This window comes from Cherax quadricarinatus, chromosome 30 (assembly GCF_038502225.1).
Source record: "Cherax quadricarinatus isolate ZL_2023a chromosome 30, ASM3850222v1, whole genome shotgun sequence".
Lineage (NCBI taxonomy): Eukaryota > Metazoa > Arthropoda > Malacostraca > Decapoda > Parastacidae > Cherax > Cherax quadricarinatus.
The window spans coordinates 22648931-22674814 of record NC_091321.1 but is presented as its reverse complement, the minus strand read 5'-3'; the positions used below and the strand labels follow the sequence as shown (position 1 = coordinate 22674814).

Below are 25884 nucleotides of genomic sequence, written 5' to 3'. Positions count from 1 at the left end.
AAACACTGAAGTTGAAACACAAGAACCATTACTGTCAATGTCTCACCCCACTGAATTAGTTGTGCAGATCACCCTTCATACTCCCATCAGTGCCCTGCACATGATATGAGTTTTAAAAAAATCTTAACATAAATATTAATTTTTGTATTTTATGTAAGTACCTAAGCACTATATTCTTTAAAATTCTGATTCTGAAACAAGATAAGGAATGTAGTGAAACTAACAAAAAAGTATATGTAAAGAGGGGGCATCAAAAGAATGATGAAATGATATATGAATGTGTTTAGGCAACTGGAGAGCATCAGTGGAAAAAATACTGTATGCAAAAATGTCCAGAATTTATTATTATGACTATTACTTTTTATTACATTTATTTTTATATATATTTTTTATGGTGACGTGCTAGATCCATAGGGGTTATATAGTGCCTAGAATATGGGTTGATTTGAGGACGAATGACTTCAATTCCATGGACCAAAAATCTTCACCAGCAACACGGTACCTTCCCTGATTAGTAAATGTAGTGATGGGGTTGTTGAGGTGTGAACTACTGCATGGTGGGAACCTTACCTGTGAGCTGGGTTGTCGAGGTGTGAACTACTGCATGGTGGGAACCTTACCTGTGAGCTGGGTTGTTGAGGTGTGAACTGCTGCATGGTGGGAACCTTACCTGTGAGCTGGGTTGTGGAAGTGTGCTGTACTGCATGGTGGGAACCTTACCTGTGAGCTGGGTTGTGGAGGTGTGCTGTACTGCATGGTGGGAACCTTACCTGTGAGCTAGGTTGTGGAGGTGTGCACTACTGCAGAGTAAGAACTTTACCTGTGAGCTGGGCAACACCAGCCTCATGAGCAACATTTCTCAGTGCCACAACACCATTAGCTACATCACTGCAGCTCTCGTCCATTTCTATTAGATGATAATAATCATGAAAGGTACTAAATCCAAAAGGGTCATTCAGCAGTTCAGCCATTTCTGTTAGAGAATGGGTACCAAGCTTCCCTCTTGAATAATTTGCTACGTAGATAGCATATCTGTAAAAGAAGTAGTAATTTATGTACCAAGCATTTTCTGGTAAATGAAAAATCTATAATTTACTTTGGCAATAATGTCAGTGTGCCCTTTCGTTTGTTCTGAACCTTATTTACAGATGAGTAACCTGTTTCTTCAGAGTACAATACTAACCAATACACCTAGTCACAAGGCGATGGTACCACTCTTTAGCACACTTTGTATTACATTTTTAACTCTCAACTCTGGTGAAGAGAACAGTATATAGTTCACAGGATTTTAATATACTTTACAGTAAAGGTTAGATAAGGTTCATCAGGAAACAGGACAAGTTTCCTGATGCAGGTTTTAGTCAGATGATGACCCACTGCTGAAGTTTTTGGTCATTTGACCAAGGCCTTCCACTGGCTTACTGGTCCACCTCTTTAAAAATTATGGTCATAGTTATCACCATTTTATTCTATAAGGTGAGAAGGTGGGAGTGTAAGAATGATGAGGGGTATGTAGTATTAGTTTTATGAAGCTGTGGTGCACCTGAAAGGTGGGGTAACATGGACCCATCTCTGGTGTGCTCATGTAAGATGAGTTAAGCAAAAGGGTTGGAGAGACAGTATACCTTGATTTTTGACCAATGGTGTTAATGGTATGAATCATAGCTGCTGCAGAATGTCTTCTTGCCCTATTTTTTCTTTAATAAGTTTGGCCCCATTCCAGCTCGTGAGGTGACTGTTTCTTAATATGAATGACACATTCATTGTTGAAATTGTGAGTTATATACAAACACAAATGATTACTTGTGTTTGACAACCCATGTGTTTACATTGTTTCTTCTATGCAGTTTTTGTCACAGCCTGAGCAGAGGAACTTGTAGATACCTGTGCTTCTGAGGCAGTTACTCGTAATGCACTGCATGGACCTGCCTGGTCATAGATGGATCTGGGTGGTAGGTGACTCAAACAGTTGAGCTGAGACTTAAAATGGCAGCTAATGGAAAAATTTCAAAGCACAAAATATCAGTGTACAGTGTACATTAACCCTTTCAGGGTCAACAGGCCCTCTCCCAAACTTGTTCTCAGGGTCGAAAAATATTCGAAAAAAAAAATTCTTATGAAATGATAGATTTTTGTGAGTACGTATTATAGACCAAAAAAATTTTTTTTTGCAATCAATACTTATGGAGATATGGAGGCGTGAAGTTGACAGAAATTGAACCGCTTACGGCAACATCGCCGACTGCCGGTCACCTGGTAATAGTTTACGTATTTTGTTTTTTCTGCTTTTTTCTTTTATTTAATTTATTTTTTCAAGTAACTTTTATGGCTTCTGAGACCAATATAAAGACTATTTGGTATATATTCACTCATTGTATACTACACAATAACAGCACAAACTTTGCTATCATTATATTGTTTACAAAACATGATTTACCTGGAGAGAGTTCCGGGGGTCAGCAATAAAAACCAACAATAAAAATGTTGTTTATTACTATTTTTTATCATATATATACACATATAGAGTCACTGGACAGGTTCCTATAACTACAAGAGGTTCTGAAAGCTTGTAGTTTGGGGGTGGACTTGTAAATATGCTGAGTCACTGGTGTGTCTTGTGTCACAGTGATGCATCATACCACCACTCACTAACCTCACTGCCTTCCACAACACATCCCTTCCTCCCCACAAACCTCCCTTCCTTCCTTCCTACCTACCTTCCATCCTTCCTTCCTCATATCTCTTCCTACCTACTGTCCCTCCTTCCTTTCTTCCTCTTATCTCTTCCTTCCTGCCTACCTTCCCTTCTTCCTTCCTTCCTCTCATCTCTTCCTTCCTACCTACCTTTCCTTCTCCCTACCTACCTTCCATCCTTTCTTTCTTCTTCCTTCCTGCCTACCTTCCCTTCTTCCTTCCTTCCTTCCTCTCATCTCTTCCTTCCTACCTACCTTCCCTCCTTCCTTCCTTACTTCTTCCTTCCTTTCTTTCTTCCTTCAAGTAACTTTTATGGCCTGTGAGACCAATATAAGGTATATCGAATGTATATTCACTCATTGTATGCTACACAATAACTGCACAAACAGTCATTATATTGTTTGCAAAACATGTTTACACAAACCAACAATAAAAAATGTTGTTTATTACTATTTTTCTATCACATATATACACATATAAAGTCACTGGACACTTCCCAGAACTGCTACAGCTTCTGTGAAGCTTGTAGTTATTGTGTGGGGGTGGACTTGTAAATATGCTGAGTCACTGGCATAATTAGTGTCACAATGACAAATAACACCATCACTCACCACCCTCACTGCCTGTCAACACTCATCCCTTCCTCCCCACCCCACCAACCCACATGGAAATAAGTCACTGTCTGAATTTTCTGGGTTATCCCAGGTTGATGGTCTCCTTCCTTCCTTCCTCTCATCTCTTCCTTTCTTCCTTCCTTCTGGTTTCCCGGGGCATTGCTTTCAGTCACAAACTCCTCAAAACCATAAAATTCATCTTCATTGACACTTCCATCTGTGTTTGACCTGTCACTTGGGAACAAAAGAGCCCCAATTAGCCGAGGAGTGAGGAGTTTCTGAGTGCTAGACATGGTGAACAAGGTGTATTAAAATGGCTTTCCCACAATGCACCAATGGGTCCCCGATTTTTTTTGTACCACGCACACTGACCACGGAGACCCATTCTCTCACATCAAGGCCTACCAGCCTTTTCCTGCTTGATTTGAGGACGCTAGAATTTATGTGTACTAGTATGCCAATAACCCTGGCGCATAAGACATACTAGTACATCAAAAACCCTGAAAGGGTTAAGACACAGCCTATTTCCCAGATATAGGGCATATGTCAGACACAATTTAAGCATTAAAAAACAAAGACAACACTAATTTGCCTGTTGTCTGGCATTCAAACAAGACAGTTTATTGAGTGGTTCAAGCATTATTTTATTCCTTCAGTCAAGATTTGCCTGTGCCAAGACTCTTTCATTCAAAATTCTCAAATCTTGCAGTCTCTCGACCCCAAATGTTAAGGGTGGTTTTTTTTTTCCACAAATTATATCTATTATACAACCACTGAACTAGATGGGGATAAAGATATTAGTGACAGACAATTAGAATCAATGAGGACAAAATAAGACCTTGTGTAATGAGTAGTGACTTGCTGAAATGAATGACAAAGAGGTCAATATAGTACTGTAGCTATATATGACAGAAAAATTACTGAATCTATGGACTGAGGAGAAAATAGAGGCACCACTTGGATAATAAAGCACAAAGCTCTATCATACTATAACACTGTGTGAGAGAGGGAAGGAGAGTCTCACTACAATGTATGTTTAATAATGGATGGCTTGAAAACTTTAAAAACGTCATCTGCTTGACAACATGAAATTTACTGGTGAGTACGTTAACTGCACTTACATAAAGGTGTCATGAAAAGAGGTGACCCAATCAACCATAAATAAAGCCTAAAGTCAATTATGGCCTGTGGTGAATAATTTCTCTGGTTTCCCTCAGTAAGGAGTCAAGTCTAGGAAACTGGCTCTGGCAAGTACTGTGTGATGTCAGTTCTTTGAAGATATGCATAATAAGACATAAATAAACTGCTACAAAAGAATGACAAAGAACCAACTGCCTCTCTCTCTTTCCTAGGAAAGAGAGAGAGAGAGGCAACTAAATGAAGATTATTAGGAAGTGGAACTTAGAGATAAACAGTTAACATTACAGGTGGTGTGACTTCATCCATCTTATTGGTAAAGCTGCAGAATTTCTCACCAAGAGTGACCCAGACATGTCTAGAAGCACTGCTCTGCAAGCTGTGTCTAAAGCAACATATGATGCTTAACCCTTTCAGGGTTTCGGCCATACTAGTATGGCTTATGCGCCAAGGTTTTTGACGTACTAGTACGCATAAATTCTAGCGCCTTCAAATCTCGCGGGAAAAGGCTGGTAGGCCTAGATGTGAGAGAATGGGTGCGTGTGGTAAAAAAGAATCTGGGACCCAGTGGCGCATTGTGGCAACGCCATTTTAGTAGACCTTGCTCACCATGCCTCGCGGTAAGAAGCTCCTCACTCCTCGGCGAATTGGGACACTTTTGTTCCCCAGTGACAGTTCTAATACAGATGGAAGTGCCAGTGAAGATGAGTTTTTCAAGGTTTTGGTGAGGTTGTGACCGAAACTAATGACCATAATATCGGTAATAGTGAGGAAAACCCAGACGACCCTCAGCCTTCCACCTCTGCTGATGGGCCGTCTTGTTCACGTTCAGTTGTACCAGAATCAAAGAGGAAACTCCTATTTTTCCCAAATCCTGAACTCAGATGTGAGCATTGGTGATGATAGTTATAGTGAATATGAACTACAAGCTCTTGAAACCAGTTCCAATAGTGATAGTGAAGTGGAATATTCTCCAGTGAAATGTCAGTATATACAACGATATATGCACTCTGGTAGTGTGCCATATGCTATTCCAAGGGGAAGGTGTACATCCCGTGGCTGTAAAACAGGAACAGTGAAAATGAAGATGATAGTGTTGCAGTTGGGATGGAAAATGTGCATGGTGGTGCCGGCCGTGAGGCACCAGCAGTGGACCATGCTGCCACCCATGCCGCTGCCTCAGCTGACCTACAACGAAGGCCACCATCCCCCGCCCACCCACCACACCAGCCTCCACAACCACAACCTCCACAACTACCAACTCCACAACCACACCCACCTGTCAATGTCCAGTACCCCCAGCAGACCGCACCTGGGATTGGCAGGAAGCTGTCAATTTTGTTCCAAATCCCCACCAGTTTGACGAAAGCCAAAGTGGGATACGGCCATGTTGTACACTAGGAAACAATGCCAGTGAACTGGAATGTTTGGAGTTATTCTTTGATGAACCCCTGATGGAAATTATTGTCAGGGAAAGCAACAGATACTACGAGTACACCATGGCAAACACAATACTTTCACCAAAATCACGTCTACACCAGTGGAAGGAGACAACTGTGGCTGAGATGTATCTTTTCTTTGCCACAACAATGCTTATGCCACATGTGTATAAGCACAGTGTGAAATCATACTGGTCAACAGACCGCCTGATTGCAACCCCAGGTTTCAGTGATATAATGCCAGTGAATCGATTTGTGCTACTATTACGTATGCTTCACTTCTCAGACAAAACCAGGCCTGACAGAAACGACAGGTTATATAAGATTAGGAATGTGTTTGTGTATCTGAAAGAGAAATTCAATATGTATTTTTATCCCTTCAGGAAGCTTGTAATTGGCGAGTCTTTGATTCTGTTCAAAGGAAGACTCTCTTTCAAGCAGTACATACCAAGCAATAGGAAATGCTTTGGTATAAAGTTGTTTGTGCTTTGTGATTGTTACAGTGGTCTGGTATTAGATATTATTGTGTACACTGGAAGTTATACATTGCAAAATACCAGGAAGTTATTGGGCATCTCTGGTGATGTGGTTAGAAAATGATAGAACCATACCTTGGTAAGGGGCATATATTATATACTGATAACTGGTACACAAGCCCTTCAGTGATTTTTTTGCGAGCAAACATGACAGATGTGTGTGGCACAGTGCGTACAAATTGTAAACATATGCCCAGGTTTGACGCTGGCACTTGTAGAGGTGAGGTGCAGGCGTTTGCTGCCAATGACATCATGGCATTTCGGTGGCATGACAAACGAGATGTCACACTGTTGTCATCAGTTCACCCTAATGAAATGGCAGACACTGGCAGGCAGCATAGAGAAAGCAATGAACCCATTCTAAAACCTGCAGCTGTGATTGATTACACCCTCAATATGCGCTTAGTGGACAAATGTGACATGCAGATTGGGTTTGCTGATTGTGTTCGCAAGAGTTATAAGTGGTACATAAAACTCTTTTTCCAACTTCTGGATATTTCCATGCTCAATGCTTATAATATGTATAAGATGAGGACCAGAAACAAACCACCATATGGCAAGTTCTGTTTGTCTGTCATCAGACAAATAGTATTCAAGTACCAAGGAACAACACCTGCAATAGACCGCCCACTAAATTATCAACAACTACCTGCTCGTCTGAAGCATGGTGATCACTTCCTAGTAAAACTGCCTGCTACTGCTTTCAAGAAAAAGGCTCAGAAGAGGTGTTACGTCTGTGCACATACAAAAAAACGCCCACAACAACGCAGAGACACTCGTTTCATGTGTGAGGAGTGTAAAACACCACTGTGCATGACACCATGTTTCAAAGACTTCTACAAGCTGCAGAACTTCTAGAAACATGTCCTGTGACTGTATATGTGTATATAAAATATAGAAAAATAGCAATAAACAACATTTTATATCGTTTGTGTGTGTAAAGAATAATTATAAACGATATAAGGACAACAGTGTTTGTGCAGTTATTGCACAGTAAATAAAGAGAAAAAATTTATAAAATAGTGCTCATATTGGTCTCACAGGCCATAAAAGTTACTTGGAAAAAAAAAATAAAAAATAATAGAAAATAGTACCTAAAAAAAGAAAATACATGTAAAGTAATACCGGGTGATGGCAGTCGGCGATGTTACCATATAGGGGGCATTTTCTGTCAACTTCACGCCTCCATATCTCGGTAAGTATTGATGGTAAAAAATTGTTGTTTAGCCTATAATGTTTAGAAAAAATATCTTTTCATAAGAAAAAATAATTTTTTTTTTTTTTTAATTTTGGTGACCCTGAGAGGGCCTGGCAACCCTGAAAGGGTTAATAGTCAGCAGTATTAAGTACTTCATAGTTAAAAAGCAGAGATCCATTGCATTACGATAATCAACTGCCAACAACTCTGCATCCACATAAAAACAAAATCCACATCCATTTACCTCAGCCCACTAGGGTCACATCACCCTTCTCCACACACACTTCAGTGCCAATAAGTGATCACAACTAGCCTATAAAGCAAGATGAATTTTAGTAATTTGTACTTATTAAGATACTTTTAAAAATGTCTCGAATTTAGAGGCGTCTGGAACGTAAGGCCAATTTTTTCTCAGGTTCTTCACTTCAGACAATGTGATTTTAATTTAAGCACCAATTTCAGGCATGTAACTCATGTTTTACTCAGTAGCTTAATGTACATCACTCGAGGTTCTGACCTGGGGGTTGGTGAGGATGGGAAGGAAGAGGTATGGGGAGGGCTGGGAAAAAATGGAAGAAGTTGGGAGGGTGGAGTAGGAGGAGGAGTAGCAGAGGTAAGTGGCCTGTCCACTCTGGAGCTTGATGTGCAGAGGTACTGCAGGAGGTTGTACTGGAGTGAGATGTGCTGGTGGCAGCAGTGTTGGTAGAGTAGGGATGGAACTCAGGCGCCTGGCAGGAGATGGCTGGGGGTGCCCAGGAAAACAGGGTCCTTTTGGAGCCACACCCCAGCTTTAGCTAAATAGCAAAGCGCTGGGGAACTTTGGTTGCTGGTCGGTGATGATTAGACTGTGCCGCTGACGGAGCCATTTCTGAGTGTGTTGAATTTTGCTCTTGAGAGGTGATGTACCTCCATTTTGAAGTTGATGCGTCTTTTGTCGTTGAGGGTGACGAATATGTCTTGTAGGGTTGGAGGTGAAGTTCCGTGTACTGTGTACATGTACTTTGCAGTGTTGTCTTGGAGTCGTTGGCTGAGTTCTGGGAAGGGCATCAATTTGCTGTATGGTTTTGTGGTGTAGAACTTGGCAAAGTCGTGTCTGAAGGTCTGATCAGTTGCTGGTGGGGGTTGAGCTGGGCGAGTCGGGGTTGCTGATACGTCAGTGGTTTCAGGGGTGGCAGGTGGTGGTGGGTTCACGTTGGTGGTTTCTTTTGCGGTCTCGGGGGTCTCTGGTTGGATCTCATTGGTGGGTTCTGCTGAGGTCTCAGAGGTTTCTTGTTGGGACAGCTCAGGGTCTGGTGGAGGTTGAGGTAGCGGTGGAGCAGTGATAATGTCAGTGATATTTGCAGCGGATTTGAGAATCTCAGTGGAAGGTGGTGATGCGGGCAATGTGAAACCCGGCATGTTGTTGAGGTTGAAGAGTTTGTTGATGGTGGTGTTGAAGGAGCCGGGCTCAGCTGAATTCTGTACATGGGCATACATGATGCAGTAGAGGATTTTGGTGGAGTCGCCAGCAATCTTTCTTGCCATGGCTTGCCAGACAATAAATGGCTAACCCACATATGTTACTAGAATCTGACAATGATATAGGACAAATGCATCATACTCAAGGATTCTTTAGCAAAAAATAATAATACTCTGTTCCAAAAAGGGAGTAATGCACCACCAACCTAAAACTGCCCATATCTGAGTAGCTTCCAAAGTATCTTCTATAGCATTTATAAATGGATTCCAAATATTTGTTTTTATAAGTACTGTAGTTTTGAACCAAGTGTGAGAGTACTTGTGGTTGGGGATTTTAATGCTAAAGTGGGAAAAAATGTTGTGGAGGGAGTAGTAGGTAAATTTGGGGTGCCAGGGGTAAATGAAAATGGGGAGCCTTTAATTGAGCTATGTGTAGAAAGAGGTTTGGTAATAAGTAATACATATTTTATGAAAAAGAGGATAAATAAATATACAAGGTATGATGTAGCACGTAATGAAAGCAGTTTGTTAGATTATGTATTGGTGGATAAAAGGTTGATGGGTTGGCTCCAGGATGTACACGTTTATAGAGGGGCAACTGATATATCGGATCATTATCTAGTTGTATCTACAGTTAGAGTAAGAGGTAGATGGGATATGAGGAAAATGGCAACAACAAGTAAGAGGGAGGTGAAAGTGTATAAACTAAGGGAGGAGGAAGTTCGGGTGAAATATATGCAACTATTGGCAGAAAGGTGGGCTGGTGCAGGTATGAGTAGTGGTGGGGTTGAAGAGGGTTGGAATAGTTTTAAAAATGCAGTATTAGAATGTGGGGCAGAAGTGTGTGGTAATAGGAGGGTGGGTGCAGGAGGAAAGAGGAGTGATTGGTGGAATGATGAAGTAAAGGGTGTGATAAAAGAGAAAAAGGTAGCTTATGAGAGGTATTTACAAAACAGAAGTGTTATAAGAAGAGTAGAGTATACGGAGAGTAAAAGAAAGGTGAAGAGAGTGGGTGATAGAGTGGGAGAGGTACTGTCAAGGAATTTTAATGAAAATAGGAAAAAATTTTGGACTGAGTTAAACAAGTTAAGAAAGCCTAGGGAACAAATGGATTTATCAGTTAAAAACAGAGAAGGGGAGTTAGTAGATGGGGAGATGGAGGTTTTGGGTAGATGGTGAGAATATTTTGAGGAACTTTTAGATGTCGATGAAGAAAGGGAGGTGGTAATTTCATGCACTGGCCAGGGAGGTATATCATCTTTTAGGGGTGAAGAAGAGCAGGATGTGAGTGTGGGGGAGGTGCGTGAGGCATTACATAGAATGAAAGGGGGTAAAGCAGCTGGAACTGACGGGATCATGACAGAAATGTTAAAAGCAGGGGGGGACATAGTGTTGGAGTGGTTGGTATTTTTGTTTAATAAATGTATGAAAGAGGGGAAGGTACCTAGGGATTGGCAGAGAGTGTGTATAGTCCATTTATATAAAGGGAAGGGGGACAAAAGAGATTGTAAAAATTATAAAGGAATAAGTTTACTGAGTATACCAGGAAAAGTGTACGGTAGGGTTATTATTGAAAGAATTAGAGGTAAGACAGAATGTAGAATTGCGGATGAGCAAGGAGGTTCTAGAGTGGGTAGGGGATGTGTAGATCAAGTGTTTACATTGAAGCATATATGTGAGCAGTATTTAGATAAAGGTAGGGAAGTTTTTATTGCATTTATGGATTTAGAAAAGGCATATGATAGAGTGGATAGGGGAGCAATGTGGCAGATGTTGCAAGTGTATGGAATAGGTGGTAAGTTATTAAATGCTGTAAAGAGTTTTTATGAGGATAGTGAGGCTCAGGTTAGGGTGTGTAGAAGAGAGGGAGACTACTTCCCGGTAAAAGTAGGTCTTAGACAGGGATGTGTAATGTCACAATGGTTGTTTAATATATTTATAGATGGGGTTGTAAAAGAAGTAAATGCTAGGGTGTTCAGGAGAGGGGTGGGATTAAATTATGGGGAATTAAATACAAAATGGGAAGTGATACTGTTACTTTTTGCTGATGATATTGTGCTTATGGGAGATTCTAAAGAAAAATTGCGAAGGTTAGTGGATGAATTTGGGAATGTGTGTAAAGGTAGAAAGTTGAAAGTGAACATAGAAAAGAGTAAGGTGATGAGAGTATCAAATGATTTAGATAAAGAAAAATTGGATATCAAATTGGGAAGGAGGGGTATGGAAGAAGTGAATCTTTTCAGATATTTGGGAGTTGACGTGTCAGCGGATGGATTTATGAAGGATGAGGTTAATCATAGAATTGATGAAGGAAAAAAGGTGAGTGGTGCATTGAGGTATATGTGGAGGCAAAAAATGTTATCTATGGAGGCAAAGAAGGGAATGTATGAAAGTATAGTAGCACCAACACTCTTATATGGGTGTGAAGCTTGGGTTGTAAATGCTGCAGCAAGGAGGCAGTTGGAGGCAGTGGAGATGTCCTGTCTAAGAGCAATGTGTGGTGTAAATATTATGCAGAAAATTCAGAGTGTGGAAATTAGGAGAAGGTGTGGAGTTAATAAAAGTATTAATCAGAGGACTGAAGAGGGTTTGAGGTGGTTTGGTCATTTAGAGAGAATGGATCAAAGTAGAATGACATGGAGAGCATATAAATCTGTAGGGGAAGGAAGGCGGGGTAGGGGTCATCCTCGACAAGGTTGGAGGGAGGGGGTAAAGGAGGTGTTGTGGGCGAGGGGTTTGGACTTCCAGCAAGCGTGCGTGAGCGTGTTAAATAGGAGTGAATGGAGACAAATGGTATTTGGGACCTGACGATCTGTTGGAGTGTGAGCAGGGTAATATTTAGTGAAGGAATTCAGGGAAACCGGTTATTTTATATAGCCGGACTTGAGTCCTGGAAATGGGAAGTAAAATGCCTGCACTCTAAAGGAGGGGTTTGGGATATTGGCAGTTTGGAGAGATATATTGTGTATATTTATACGTATATACTTCTAAACTGTTGTATTCTGGGTACCTCTGCAAAAACAGGGATTATGTGTGAATAAGGTGAAAGTATTGAATGATGATGAAAGTATTTTCTTTTTGGGGATTTTCTTTCTCTTTGGGTCACCCTGCCTCTGTGGGAGACTGCCGACTTGTTGAAAAAAAAAAATGCCCATTATGCATGCAACGTCTTCAAAAAACTTACTTTCCAGTACCATTACGGTCAATGCAAGCAACTGAGAGTCCAGCTAAGTGACTAGCAATATCTTGATTTATTTCATCAGCAAGAATATCCTCATAATGACCTGAGGAATAAAAAAAAAAGCCATTAAAATTACTGTATATCAGACAAAAGTTAGTGTGCAAGTTAATGCAAGACAGTAGGAACTCATCACCACAGTAAGGTTCAGTGAAACGAAAGATGAGCTCTCAGTTCTATATAGGATACCAACCTTCCCTTCATCTTAAAATACACAGTTAGGTATAGTGGTATAAAAGAGGAGCTCTCAGCTCTATATAGGGTACCAACCTTCCCTTCACCTTATGATACACAGTGAGGTTAAGTCATTAATTCCTAAGGTGGGTGTACCACACCACCCCCCTGGGGGTGGTGCCACCCACCCCACACAGCCTCCCTGGGGGTGGTAGAAAGATCTAGGGGGGTGAGGGACATTGAGGAAAATGGGGATGGCAGGGTGGCATTAGAACCAAGGGAATGCTTGTTTTACAAAATCTGTAAGACAAAGTCAAAATTATGAACAAATAAGTAACACAAATGCTGTACAAAGAATAAAATCAACAGAGTTATATACAAAAGCATAGTTTATTTTGTGGTCCAAAGTCAGAATTAAAATTCCAAACGTTTGTTCAGACGTGCCAGACGCCAGCCAGATTAAACAGACACCATGGGTACTGATGATGATTAAATTTTCATGTCTGCAAGGGCCAAGGCTCTAGGTTTGTACACACTGCCAGTTATCATCAGGAGGAATAATGGGTTTCACTCCAAAATGACACTGAGCTGAGGCCAAAGTTCAAAAAATCATCAAGATTTTTGGTTACAAAAAAACATTTCTGACTGCTACCCTGAACTGTGGAACAAAGTCAAAATGTACTTTATTGCCTTCCCCACATCATATTTAGTAGAGTGAGGCTTCACTGCAGCTACCAACCTTCTTTCCAAGCAAAGAAACAGACTGAAAATTACTGAATGTGGGAATCTAAGACTTCTCGGTGCCTTCATGCTTGATGTTGAGAAGCTGATGTCTCTACACCAAGCACCATTTTTATCTGTGAAATAAATATACTTGTGTATAGTGTTAGATTAGTTGCTCTTTTGAATTTGCAATAAACCTAATACCAAGAAAGAGGTGTGTTCATAGTATGTGTGAAGGGGGGGGGGGCACAAGGGATGTGGCCAGGGAGCCAAGGGGGCTGCAGCCAGAAAATGTTTGAGAACCACTGGGTTAAGTGGTATGAAAGATGAGCTCTGAGCTCTACATACCAAAGGGGGACAGTGAATTTCCCACTAAATGCATTCCTGAAATTTTTTATATGTTGTGTTTTGCTAAAAGTCCAACACCTTTTAACCCTTTCAGGGTTTCAGCCGTACTAGTACGGCTTACGCCCCAGAGTTTTTGACATACTAGTATGCCTAAATTCTAGCGCCCTCAAATCTAGTGAGAGAAAGCTGGTAGGCCTACATATGAAAGAATGGGTCTATGTGGTCAGTGTGCACAGTATAAAAAAATCATGCAGCACACGGTGCGTAATGAGAAAAAAAAAACTTTGACCGTGGTTTTGGATTAAAACAGTGAATTTGCACTGTATTTTCGTATGATATTTATTGTTGTATTCTAGTTTTCCTGGTCTCATTTTATAGAATGGAAGACATATTACAGAAATTAAGATAATTTTGACTGGTTTTACAATGAAAAGTACCTTGAAATTGAGTTCAAAGTAGCAGAAATGTTCGATTTTTACCAAAGTTCAAAAGTAAACAAAGCGTCCAATACACATCAACTGGTGAATCTAATATTCTTTCACAAGTGCGCTGATATTATTTATACCATTTCTACACTAATGCAGTAGTCTGCATAACAGTAAATCTTCTATTTTTTGTAAGAATAAAAATTCAAAGTGGAAAGCCAAAGAAATATAAGAGGGGCCTGGGGATGTGACTAACAAACAGAGAACTTGTTATTTTAGTGCCAGGAATGTCTTTCTTGTTTATTCTGGACCCTATTTGGAAATTGGCATCTTTTGAAATTTGTGTGAAATTGGCAAAATTGCTAAATTCTGACCACTTTATTGGATAGTTGAAATCGGTAAATGGGTGGTTTCTTGTACTCGTTCAATAGAAAAATCGAGTTCTAGCGAAATAGTTATGATTTTTGTCGACTAGTACACTGGAACTGGCCGAAAATAGGCTCAAAGTGGGCAAAAATCGCCGATGCGTAAACATCATCGAGACCACTAACTTCGTGAGAACATGTATTTCGTAAGTTTTCCATCAAATTTCATACTTTTGTTGCCATTATGATCGGGAAAAGATTCTCCATCTTTTCATAAGAAAAAATATTTTTTTTTTTAATTTGGGGACCCTGAGAATAAGTCTCGGAGAGGGCCTGGGGACCCTGAAAGGGTTAATTGATTGTCCTATTTATCAAAGGACACACAAAATTCACTTCTGTCACCCTTTTCTAACATTGATTCTTTCAGCCTTTCTGCTCTTCTTGCTAACAATCCAGCCTCAAAAATTTATTCTCTGTATGATTTTAGGGCATATTGTGCCAACTTTAACTCTTCCCCAATACTTTTTCCACCCATATGAACTACTGTATCTCCATTCTGTTTAGCACTGAATGAACCATGTGAGTTTGGTGCTTGTTTATTATATTTATTATTATAATAAAAAAGAAGTGCTAAACCCACTAGGTTCATACAGTTCTTTTTTTTTCAACAAGTTGGCCGTTTCCCACCGAGGCAGGGTGACCCAAAAAGAAAATACTTTCATCATCATTCAACACTTCCACCTCACTCATACATAATCACTGTCTTTGCAGAGGAGTTCAGATATGACAGTTTAGAAGTCCCTCCAAACTGTCAATATCCCAGACCCCTCCTTTATAGTGCAGGCATTGTACTTCCCATTCCCAGGACTCAAGTCCGGCTAAATCTATAATAACCGGTTTCCCTGATTTTTTTTTTTAACAAGTCGGCCATCTCCCACCGAGGCAGGGTGACCCAAAAAGAAAGAAAATCCCAAAACAGAAAAATACTTTCATCATTCAACACTGTCACCTCACTCACACATAATCACTGTTTTTGCAGAGGTGCTCAGAATACAACAGTTTAGAAGTATATACGTATAAAAATACACAATATATCCCTCCAAACTGCCAATATCCCAAACCTTTCCTTTAGAGTGCAGGCATTGTACTTCCCATTTCCAGGACTCGAGTCCGGCTACATAAAATAACAGGTTTCCCTGAATCCCTTCACTAAATATTACCCTGCTCACACTCCAACAGCTCGTCAGGTCCCAAATACCATTCATCTCCATTCACTCCTATCTAACATGCTCATGCACACTTGCTGGAAGTCCAAGCCCCTAGCCCACAAAACCTCCTTTACCCCCTCCCTCCAACCTTTTCGAGGACGACCCCTACCCCGCCTTCCTTTCCCTACAGATTTATATGCTCTTCAAGCCATTCTACTTTGATCCATTCTCTCTAAATGACCAAACCACTTCAGTAACCCCTCTTCAGCCCTCTGACTAATACTTTTAGTCAGAGTGCTGCCTCCTTGCTGCAGCATTTACACCCTAAGCTTCACACCCATATAAGTGTTGCTACCACTGTACTTTTGTACATTCCCTTCTTTGCCTCCATGGATAACATTTTTTGTTTCCACAGATACCTCAACACACCATTTGCCTTTTTTCCCTTCGTCAATTCTATGGTTAACCTCATCCTTTATGAACCCTTCCACTGACAAGTAAACTCCCAAATATCTGAAAACATTAATTTCTTCCATACTCTTTCTCTCCAGTTTGATATCCAGTTTTTCTTTATCTAAATCATTTGATACCCTCGTCACCTTACTCTTATCTATGTTCACTTTCAACTTTCTACCTTTACACACCCTCCCAAACTTGTCTACTAACCTTTGCAACTTTTCTTTAGAATCTCCCATAAGCTGTTTCTTATAATAATATAAGAATAACCAACTGCATTTTAATATTTTTTTAGATACATGTACTGTATTAGTTTTGAATTTTAATTCCCTGTTAAAGTAACTCTCCCAAATATTTTATTATCCCTTAACCATTAAGCCATTATTACAAACTTAAAAATGTATGTTTGTATCATAAATTGTACTACCTCATATTAATAATAAAGTAAAATATTGAATATTTGTAATCTACCACTCTACACCTGTCTAGACTTAAGTAGTCTTCAAGTATTAGATTGAGTCTGCCTGAAATGCCTCGGCATGATTGTGGCTTTCTTTGTACCAATCAGATTATGAAATGTAAACACATATTGTAACCTTAACAAAGAAATAAAGTTTTGATTTTGATATTAATTGCTACATAGGCTGTCTAGTGTTTATATTATTGTGTTGGTTATACTTTTTTTTAGGCCTGAATCCAAATGAGGAAAGCACTGCTATATTGTGCCAGGTTATGTATGAGTACAGTTGTTTGTGAGAACTCTTCAGCAGTGTGAGAGATGAGCTCTTAGCTCTAACAACCTACCCTCACTGTATCATACAATGCAGAAGAAAACTTATTCACACAGGAATGTGCTCTAATTAACCACATTCTAAACACATTCCCAATACGTACTGCATTCTTGTCAAACCTGCATTTGCTTTCTTCAGCTGTTATGTCAGTCAATTTATGGCTGACAGCCATCAAAAGTTAAGGGATATAATTGGGCACACATTTTTAGAGTAAAAAATTCAACAATTTTTTTTAAACACATTGGAACAAGGAAAAATATTCACCATCACTCAATCAAAGCTGCCTTGGCAGAAATGCACACACATAACAATTCAAATAGCTCTTTGAACTGCAACATCCCCACCTCTCCTTCAGACTGCAGGCACTGTACTTCCGATCTTCAGGACTTGAGGTAAGTCAAGTTTACCAGTTTCCCTGAATTCCAGTCAACCAATGAACTGGTAAAGTATGTAAATGCATGTGAGATGCATAACAATTCCACTATCTGCAACAGACTAACATATCAACACTCAAAACAACTCACCATTTCTAAACTTGAAGAGCTTGTCCCTATACTTTTGATTTGAATTGAGGAAGTAAATTTCTTCTCGTCCATCTCCATCAACATCACAGGCACACACACCAACGGCATTACCTGCTACATCCCTCAGTGCATAGTATGGGCTAGATGGATCGTCTACTGCTATATTTTCTAACTTCTTCTTTGACTTGTTATATTTAAGAACCAAATTTGGGCCAGCAAATCTGAAAATGTATGGGAATGAAATACTAAGTACAGATTCTTTTTTATTTTATAGTGTAACTTAACAATTAAGTAAAATTAAACAAAATATTTACAGTGAATTATATATTTTTCAGTAATTTTTATGTAAATCCTGAGTGGAATTCAACAGATACAAAATAAGTGACTGACCCAGCTACAATAAGTTCCAGCTGGCCATCATTGTCCACATCTGTAACTGCCAGTCCATAGCAGAGTTGAACAGTATCATACTGAACTTGTCTGCAGCATGCAAACAGAGAAATCTAATTACAAAATTATTTTTTGTATAAACTTTTACAATGGTTATGAGGGCACATATATGTTGTGGATATACTGTACATATAAAGTATATTAGCTAAATTTAATCTAGGATAACTTTATTAGGTAAAACAGTATGACATATCTTTTGTATAGTATCTAATGAGGGGAAAAAAGAACTGTACCAGTTTTAAATTGTCTAATTTCCTTCTTAACTCTTAAACTGTTGCCTGTGGTCACCTTTGTTTTCCTTTATCATATGATAAAGAATTCATATAGTATAAAAAACATAAAGACATCAACCAAACTACCTGTGTGAAAAGACACTAGTGTAGTACATAATTGGAATCTAGTTACATAGGTGGATCATAATGGGAAATTTCACAATGAAAAAGGGAGATACAGTATTTCTGAACAATAGCACATACACTGTAACAGTGAATAATATACATAGGATTACTGGTCAAATTTTTTTAAGGTACCTATTCTAGGATATCCAAGGATTAAGAGCCTTGATGCTAGTAAAGGTTCTCAAGCCAAGCAATTGGAGTTCCTCTCTCTCTCTCTCAGCTCAATCCTGATTACTTCCCATTTTCCAGAATCTGTATAATAAGGGGCTGGGGGTTTCTTCACATACAGTGCTCATCATTAACGTATGCTGGGTGCCTCCATCTGGCTTGTGTGGTTGATGGATGTGTGTTTGAGGTTTTGAGTACTGAGTTACCTGGAGTTTACCTGGAGAGAGTTCCGGGGGTCAACGCCCCCGCAGCCCGGTCTGTGACACAAGAAACAATTACACATAAAGCAGGCCATCAAATGAAGGAAATAGTTGAAGCCATCGGCGTGTGTGTGTTCAATAAGGAACTAGTTGTGTTGGTTTCATCGGTTCTGTGAGGCAGTGCTGATGACATGTCCACACCAAAATCACATCCAGGGAACCCTAGCAAAATACCATCTATATTAACTGTAATATACAGCTTGAGACCAAACCAAGAATGACTGCATAGGGGATTAAAAAAAAAGAATCAAGAACTTCTTCATAATGTGTCTAGAACTGTTAACAGGCATGTGAAAGAACTTGGTTACAGTGTGTTGACCTATCCAGAAACCAATTCTTGACCTTGTGCATGGAGAGCATACAGCTGTGTCTTCAAAGAAATACCAAACATAGACCAAGGAACAATAGAGTGAGGTTTTTGGAGTGATAAAGTCACTTTCACTTTGACCTATAACTGTCATGGGATCATTTACAGACACCCCAGTAGCCACCCCTTAGACCAATGCTCCACCCATTGTACCCCAAAACACTGTGAATCTCTAATAGTTTGGGCTTGTTTTAGGGCTAAAAGCGTTGGTAAGTTAATTGTGCTACCCAAAAATCAACATATGAATCGGTGCAACCACATAGAACTGTTCTGTGATCATTTGCCCAAATTTTTCACTCAGTGTGATGGAAAAATTTTTATGAATGATGGTTCTTCTTGCCACAACACTAAATCAATTGTTCAGTAGCTTCCTAACTGTGAAGTACCCTTCTTTGATGGCAGACCAGGAAAATGCCCAGACTTGAACCTCACTGAGAACCTCTGGGCTGTGATAGAAACATACAGGGGAAGGACATCAGCTCACTCCCACAGCTGAAGGTCACCCTCTGTGAGTCATTGGAGAATTTGCCCAAGAAACCCTCATGAATTTATGTGAATCAGTTCCTAGATGTTGAAGGATGTCCTAAAGTGCAAGGAACAACTTACAAAATACAAATCGTATGAGGTACACTGCAATATATTTTTTTTATTTCTTTGCAGGAGGGCCCCACTTTACAGTGTTACATTAATGCAGCAATTTTCAATTATACCCATTCTTCATTTATTAAGACTTCCTACAATAAATATATTCACCACTCACTATAATCTAAGGATGAAAATATTTTAAGGTAAGTATTATATGTAATTCACGTGCATTTTTTAGACCTAGCTCTATTGCTCACTAAATATATGATAGTGTAAACATGTTATCAGCTTTTATATGCATTTGAAAGTGAAAAAAGGCTGTTTCACTTTACAGTGATTTTTTTGCTTTACAGCAGTAGCTCAGAACCTAACCTGCTGTATAAGCGGGGCCCTCCTGTATTTCGTGATGGTGGTTTTAAGGGGGGGGGGATGAATAAACTTTAATGATGAGCACTGCATGTAATTATGATAATTAACTTATAGTGACCATCAAAGATGGATAATCTGATTCATTTTGATTGGAGTAGCCCAGTTAGATTTGACCCACAACAGCCAGTTAACACCAATGTCCTTGATTTTGCTAGGCAAGTAGATTCAGTAGGTGTAAGAAGACTTGGTTAATGTCATGCCTCATTAAAGAATCCTTTAAGTGTCATTTTTCTTGGGAACTGAAAGTGCTGCCACTGAGCTACAGGTCACCTTTCAGATATTGATAATAAGCATTAGTTACTTATTATGGCATCATCAGAAATAGTTGTCAGTGTTGGTTTAATCATGGCAGCAAAGCAAATGATGCTGTACCAAAGAAATTTACTTAAAAATCATATTTAAATTTATGTATTCTTAGATCTAGCTTTGTGTGCAACAATTTCTACTAAAGTCAGCTGACTTACAACTCTCCCTGCATTGGAAAGGATGTGAAAGCCTACAAAAACCTTTACACATACCAGTAGTGTACACAGATAACTCGCACATAGGAGAGAGGAGCTTACAACGACATTTCGGTCTGGCTTGGACCATTTACAAAGTCACACTAACAAAAGGAGAGAAGGAGGGATTATATATAGGCCAGCAGACAGGGACAGGACAAGAGAGGTAGTAGGAAAGGAAGAAAAGTAGTGGTAGAGGTAGTAGTAGAAGTAGTGGAGTCAGTCAAAGACTAAGAAAGATGAGCACTGGGAGGGAGCTAGGGGCCTACAAGGGTAGGAACAGAAACACAGAGAGGAAAAAATAATAATGGACCAAAAAATCCCAAAGCAGAAGAAAGAAAACCCAAAGGAGAAAGAGGAAAGAAGGAGAAGGGGGAAGAAGCACCAGGTTAAGTCACAGGTGTTCGGATGTTTGGAGCATTTTGCAATGTAATGGGAAAGGAAGGCATCTACAGAGACAAAGCCAGGACTAAGATTCATACAAAGAAAGTTGTGTATAAGGTAGGATTTAACCTGACTGCAACTATGAAAGTTAGACATACGGTAGACAATTTTAGCAGAAGACCTGTCAATAGGATGACTGTGATCTCTGACATGACAGAAAAGAGCATTGTTGGTGTCAGCAAGCCTAACACTACTTTTGTGCTCCCTGAGTCTATCAGAGAATGGCCAGTTTCTCCAAAGTACTGAAGAGGACAAGAGGAACAAGAAATAGAGCAGACACCAGGAGAATCTATAGAGGGAGGAGAGGTATGAACTAGATTGGTGCAAAGAGTGTTAGTCTGGCAAAAAGTAAGTTTGATGTTTAGGGAATGGAGAGGGTTATTGAGATTAGAAAGACTGGAAATACAGTGGACCCCCGGTTCGGTATCGGTCATCGGTATCCGATAAATCCGGTATCCGAAGCATTATATCGCAAAAAAATTGCCTCAGTTCCTGTTACAAAACCCGGTATGCGATACGATTCGTACGAGACGTGTCCACGTGTGGCCTGAACTGCCCTGTGTGTGCCAGTGTTTACAAGCCAGCCAGTGTGTGCGCATCTAAGGATACATTCGGTACATTCCATATTATCCATATTATCACTGTTTTTGGTGCTTGTTTCTTCAAAATAAGTCACCATGGCCCCCAAGAAAGCTTCTAGTGCCAACCCATCGAGACCAAAGGTGCTAATGACTATTGAAATGAAGAAAGAGATAATTGCAAAGTATGAAAGTGGAGTGCGTGTGTCGGACCTGGCCAGGTTGTATAGTAAATCCCAATCAACCATCTCTACTATAGTGAGCAGGAAAACGACAATCAAGGAAGCTGTTCTTGCAAAAGGTGCAACTGTGATTACAAAACAACGATTCCCCTTCTAAACATTAAAAACTTCAACACTCTCCCCTCCTTCCATCCCATCAATCATCACCAGATCTTCATTAAAGGTAAGTGTCAATTATTCTATTGTGATTATTCTATTGTTATTATTGTTATTGTAATTATTCTATTGCATTAAACTTAATATTTCATGTGATAAAAGTTTTTTTTTTCATACTTTTGGGTGTCTTGCACGGATTAATTTGATTTCCATTATTTCTTATGGGGAAAATTGATTCGCTTTCCGATAATTTTGCTTTACGATGAGCTCTCAGGAACGGATTAATAACGTGAACCAGGAGTCCACTGTATAGGGAAGGCAGAGGACAGGAGAGTTCCCACGAGTAGAGAGTTTCGGAGAGAAGAAAGGCCGTTTAGCACATGAGAAAGCAGAGTCAATGAAATGGGAAGGGTAGCCAAGACCAGAAAATGAATTATGAAGAGTGCAAATTTCTGAATCATAGAACTGAGGATCACAAATGCGGAAAGCATGGAGAAAGAGAGAGATGAGAACACTTTTCTTGACAAAAGAAGCATGATAAGAAAAGTAGTGAATGTTCTTGCCACTGAGCATAGGCTTGCAGTACACAGAAAAAGTAAAACCTGTATTTGAACGGTGGACATGAGCATCAAGGAAAGGAAGCAAGGAGTTAGATTCCCATTCAGCTTTAAACTTAATGGAAGGGGCAAGATTATTAAGGGCATCAAGAAATGGTTGAAAGAGACCAGACATGAGGCCAAAGAGCAAAGATGTCATCTACATAGCGGAGCCAGAGTGACGGGCGCACATCAGTAGTAGGAAGAAGAATAGTCTCAAAGTATTCCATGTAGAGATTAGCAAGAACAGGAGATAGAGGAGAGCCCATAGCAGCACCGAAGGTTTGAGAATAATATTTGCCTTGGAAGAAAGAGGAATTTGAGTCCACACAAATTCCTTTTTCTTCCAAGGCAAATATTCTCAAACCTTCGGTGTTGCTATGGGCTCTCCTCTATCTCCTGTTCTTGCTTGCTGTTCTTGTGGGCCCCTACCTCCCTTGCAGTGCTCCTCTTTCTTAGTCTTTGACTGGCTCCATTGCTGCTACTACTACCTCTACCACTACTTTTCTTCCTTTCCTATTACTACTGTACATTTATATGTGGGGTATGTATACCTGGCTGTCAATAAGACTTCATGTCCCAGATGCCCATTAAGTAATCCATATATTGCATGTAAAACCTCAATACTGTACATAAATGAATTATTAAAGGAATTTACACCCTACAATATACTGTATATTAATATTTATATATGTTAATATTTACCTAAGTGATAGGCTGGTAGACAGCATCCACCCAGGGAGGTACTACCATCCTGCTAAGTGTGTGTGAAAAGGAAACCTCTACATTGTTTTACATGATGGTAGGATTCCTGGTGTCTTTTTTTCTGTCTCATAAATGAGCTGGATACCATATATATCTTGCTACTTCTACTTGCACTTAATTCACACTGCACATAGTTGAAGACAAAGATGATTCACAGGGATGTTAGAAAGTATTTCTTCAGTCACAGAGAAGTCAGGAAGTGGAATAGTTTGGGAAGCGATGTAGTGGAGGCAGGATCCATTCATAGCTTTAAGAAGAGGTATGAAAAAACTCATGGTTCAGGGAGAGTGACCCAGTAGTGGCCAGTGTAAAGAGGCAGGGCCAGGAGCTATGACTTGACCCTTGCAACCACAACTATGTATATACAGTGGACCCCCGGTTAACGATATTTTTTCACTCCAGAAGTATGTTCAGGTGCCAGTACTGACCGAATTTGTTCCCATAAGGAATATTGTGAAGTAGATTAGTCCATTTCAGACCCCCAAACATACAGGTACAAACGCACTTACATAAATACACTTACATAATTGGTCGCATTCAGAGGTAATCGTTATGCGGGGGTCCACTGTAAATGCACAAACTCATCTTGGTTTTCTTCTATGTATTTTCTTAATAATTCTTGTTCTTATTTCCTTTTATCTCCATGGGTAAAATGGAACAGAATTCATCCACAGTAAGTCATGAATGTCGTAAGAGGTGACTAAAATGCCAGGAGCAAGGGCTAGTAACCCCTTCTCCTGTATAAATTACTAAATTTTAAAAGAGAAACTTTCATTTTTCCTTTTAGGTCACCCCTGCCTCAGTGGGATACAGCCAGTTTGTTGAAAAAAAAATAATATTTAAATCTATAGATAGTCCTACACAGATTTCTATAAATGCCTTTACCTTTATGGGTTTAGCACATAATTATGATAATAATAATAATAATAATAATATGTCTTTGATTATGATTCTGATTTTAATAAGAGTGATGCAATATACAGTAAAAATATATGAATACCAAATTACATACATGTAAATACTGTACAGTATTTTCTCCCTTTGTTAATAAATATTATGTACATGAATCTCACAAGAAAAATTTAAATACTTACCTGTATATTTGCTGAGTTATGTCTTGGAACATAATGTTGATTGCAACATGAAGAGTACAGTCTGGCAGTGGGCCTCAGGAAATGCTTAGCTGGAGAGGGCAATAGCTCAGGGTAGCCAGGTGGATGAATTAAGAACTCTCAAATTTCAAATGCTTCCTACTCACATCCTACCCACCTCTGTCAAGTACATATTGTACATATGTGTAAAATGAGGACAAGGTTAACATTGATTGTATTACAAAATTATTGTTGTTGATTTTGGTATTGTTGTTGTTTTTGTTTAAAAATTACAAGGAATAAGCCTGGTTGAGTATACCAGGCATAGTGTATGGTACATTATTATTATTATAATCAAGGGGGAAGCGCTAAACCCGGAGGATTATACAACGCCTGGGGGGGATGTGGAAGGCATTCAGGCTTAATTCGGAACTGGAGCATAGATCCAATTCCCTAAATCAAGAACCCCTCACCAACATCAAGGAACCTTCCTTGAGGGGAGTGTATGGTACAATACTTAGTTAACCCTTTGACTGTCGCAACCCCCAATCCTGAGGTGTCTCCTGGTGTCGCAAAATTTAAAAAAAAAAAATTATTTTATGAAATGATAGAGAATCTTTTCCCGATTGTAATGACACCAAAAAGACGAAATTTGATGGAAAACTGATGGAATTATGCTCTCGCGAAGTTAGCGACCTCGGCGCTGTTTACAAATCGGCGATTTCGCCCACTTTGAGCCCTATTTTCGACTAATTCCATTGTTCCAGTCGCCCAAGCTCATAGCTATTTCTTTAGAACTCCATTTTTTCTATTGATTGAGTACAAGAAACTGCCCAATTACCTATTTCAACTACCTAATAATGTGGTCAGAAATTTGCAATTTGGCCAATTTCACGAAAACTAAAAAATATGACAATTTCAAAATAAGGTCCAGAATGAACAATGCAGACATTCCTGGCTCTAAAATATTTTATTTGCTCATCAGTCATGTCTCCAGGCCCCTCTGATTTCGATTTTGAATTTTTATTCAAACAAAAAATAGAAGACTTACTATTATGCAGACTACTGCAATACTGTAACAATTGTATAAATAACATCAACCCATTCATGACTGCATAGTAGAATGGCTAGTTGGACATTTATTGGACAATGGCATCATTTGTTTACTTTTGAACATTGGCAAAAATCAAACATTTCCCCTACTTTGAGCTCCATTTCTAGGTTCTTTTTATAGTAAAATCAATCAAAATCACCTCTATTTCTATAATATGTTTTCCATTCTATCAAATGAGACCAAGAAAACGAGAATACAACCATAAATACTATACGAAAATAGACCACAAAGTCGGCATTTTAATTAAAAAAATCGGTCGGAGTTTTTTTTTTCTCATTATGCACTGAGTGCTCCAGGATTTTTTTTATATGGTGCACACTGATCACACAGACCCATTCTCTCACATGTGGGCCTACCAGCTTTCTCCTGCTTGATTTGAAGCCGCTAGAATTTATGAGTATATATACGTCAAACACGGTACCTCGTAAGACGTATATATACGGCCGCGACAGTCAAAGGGTTAAGGGTAAAAC

General features: G+C 39.5%; 1 protein-coding gene across 4 annotated transcripts in view; it reads right to left on the bottom strand.

Annotated features, from left to right (window-relative positions):
* The window catches only part of LOC128692726 (cartilage acidic protein 1), an 82444-nt gene that overhangs the window by 48657 nt on the left and 7903 nt on the right, over nt 1–25884 (bottom strand). For all 4 annotated transcript variants that reach the window (XM_053782047.2, XM_053782050.2, XM_053782049.2 and 1 more), the window contains exons 2-6: nt 24301–24477; nt 17719–17808; nt 17329–17549; nt 12261–12360; nt 821–1032 (exon numbers count right to left, since the gene is read on the bottom strand). In XM_053782047.2, coding sequence (XP_053638022.1) covers nt 821–1032; nt 12261–12360; nt 17329–17549; nt 17719–17808; nt 24301–24332 — 655 coding nt within the window. In that variant the 5' untranslated portion in view covers nt 24333–24477. The remainder of the gene's footprint in view (nt 1–820; nt 1033–12260; nt 12361–17328; nt 17550–17718; nt 17809–24300; nt 24478–25884) is intronic.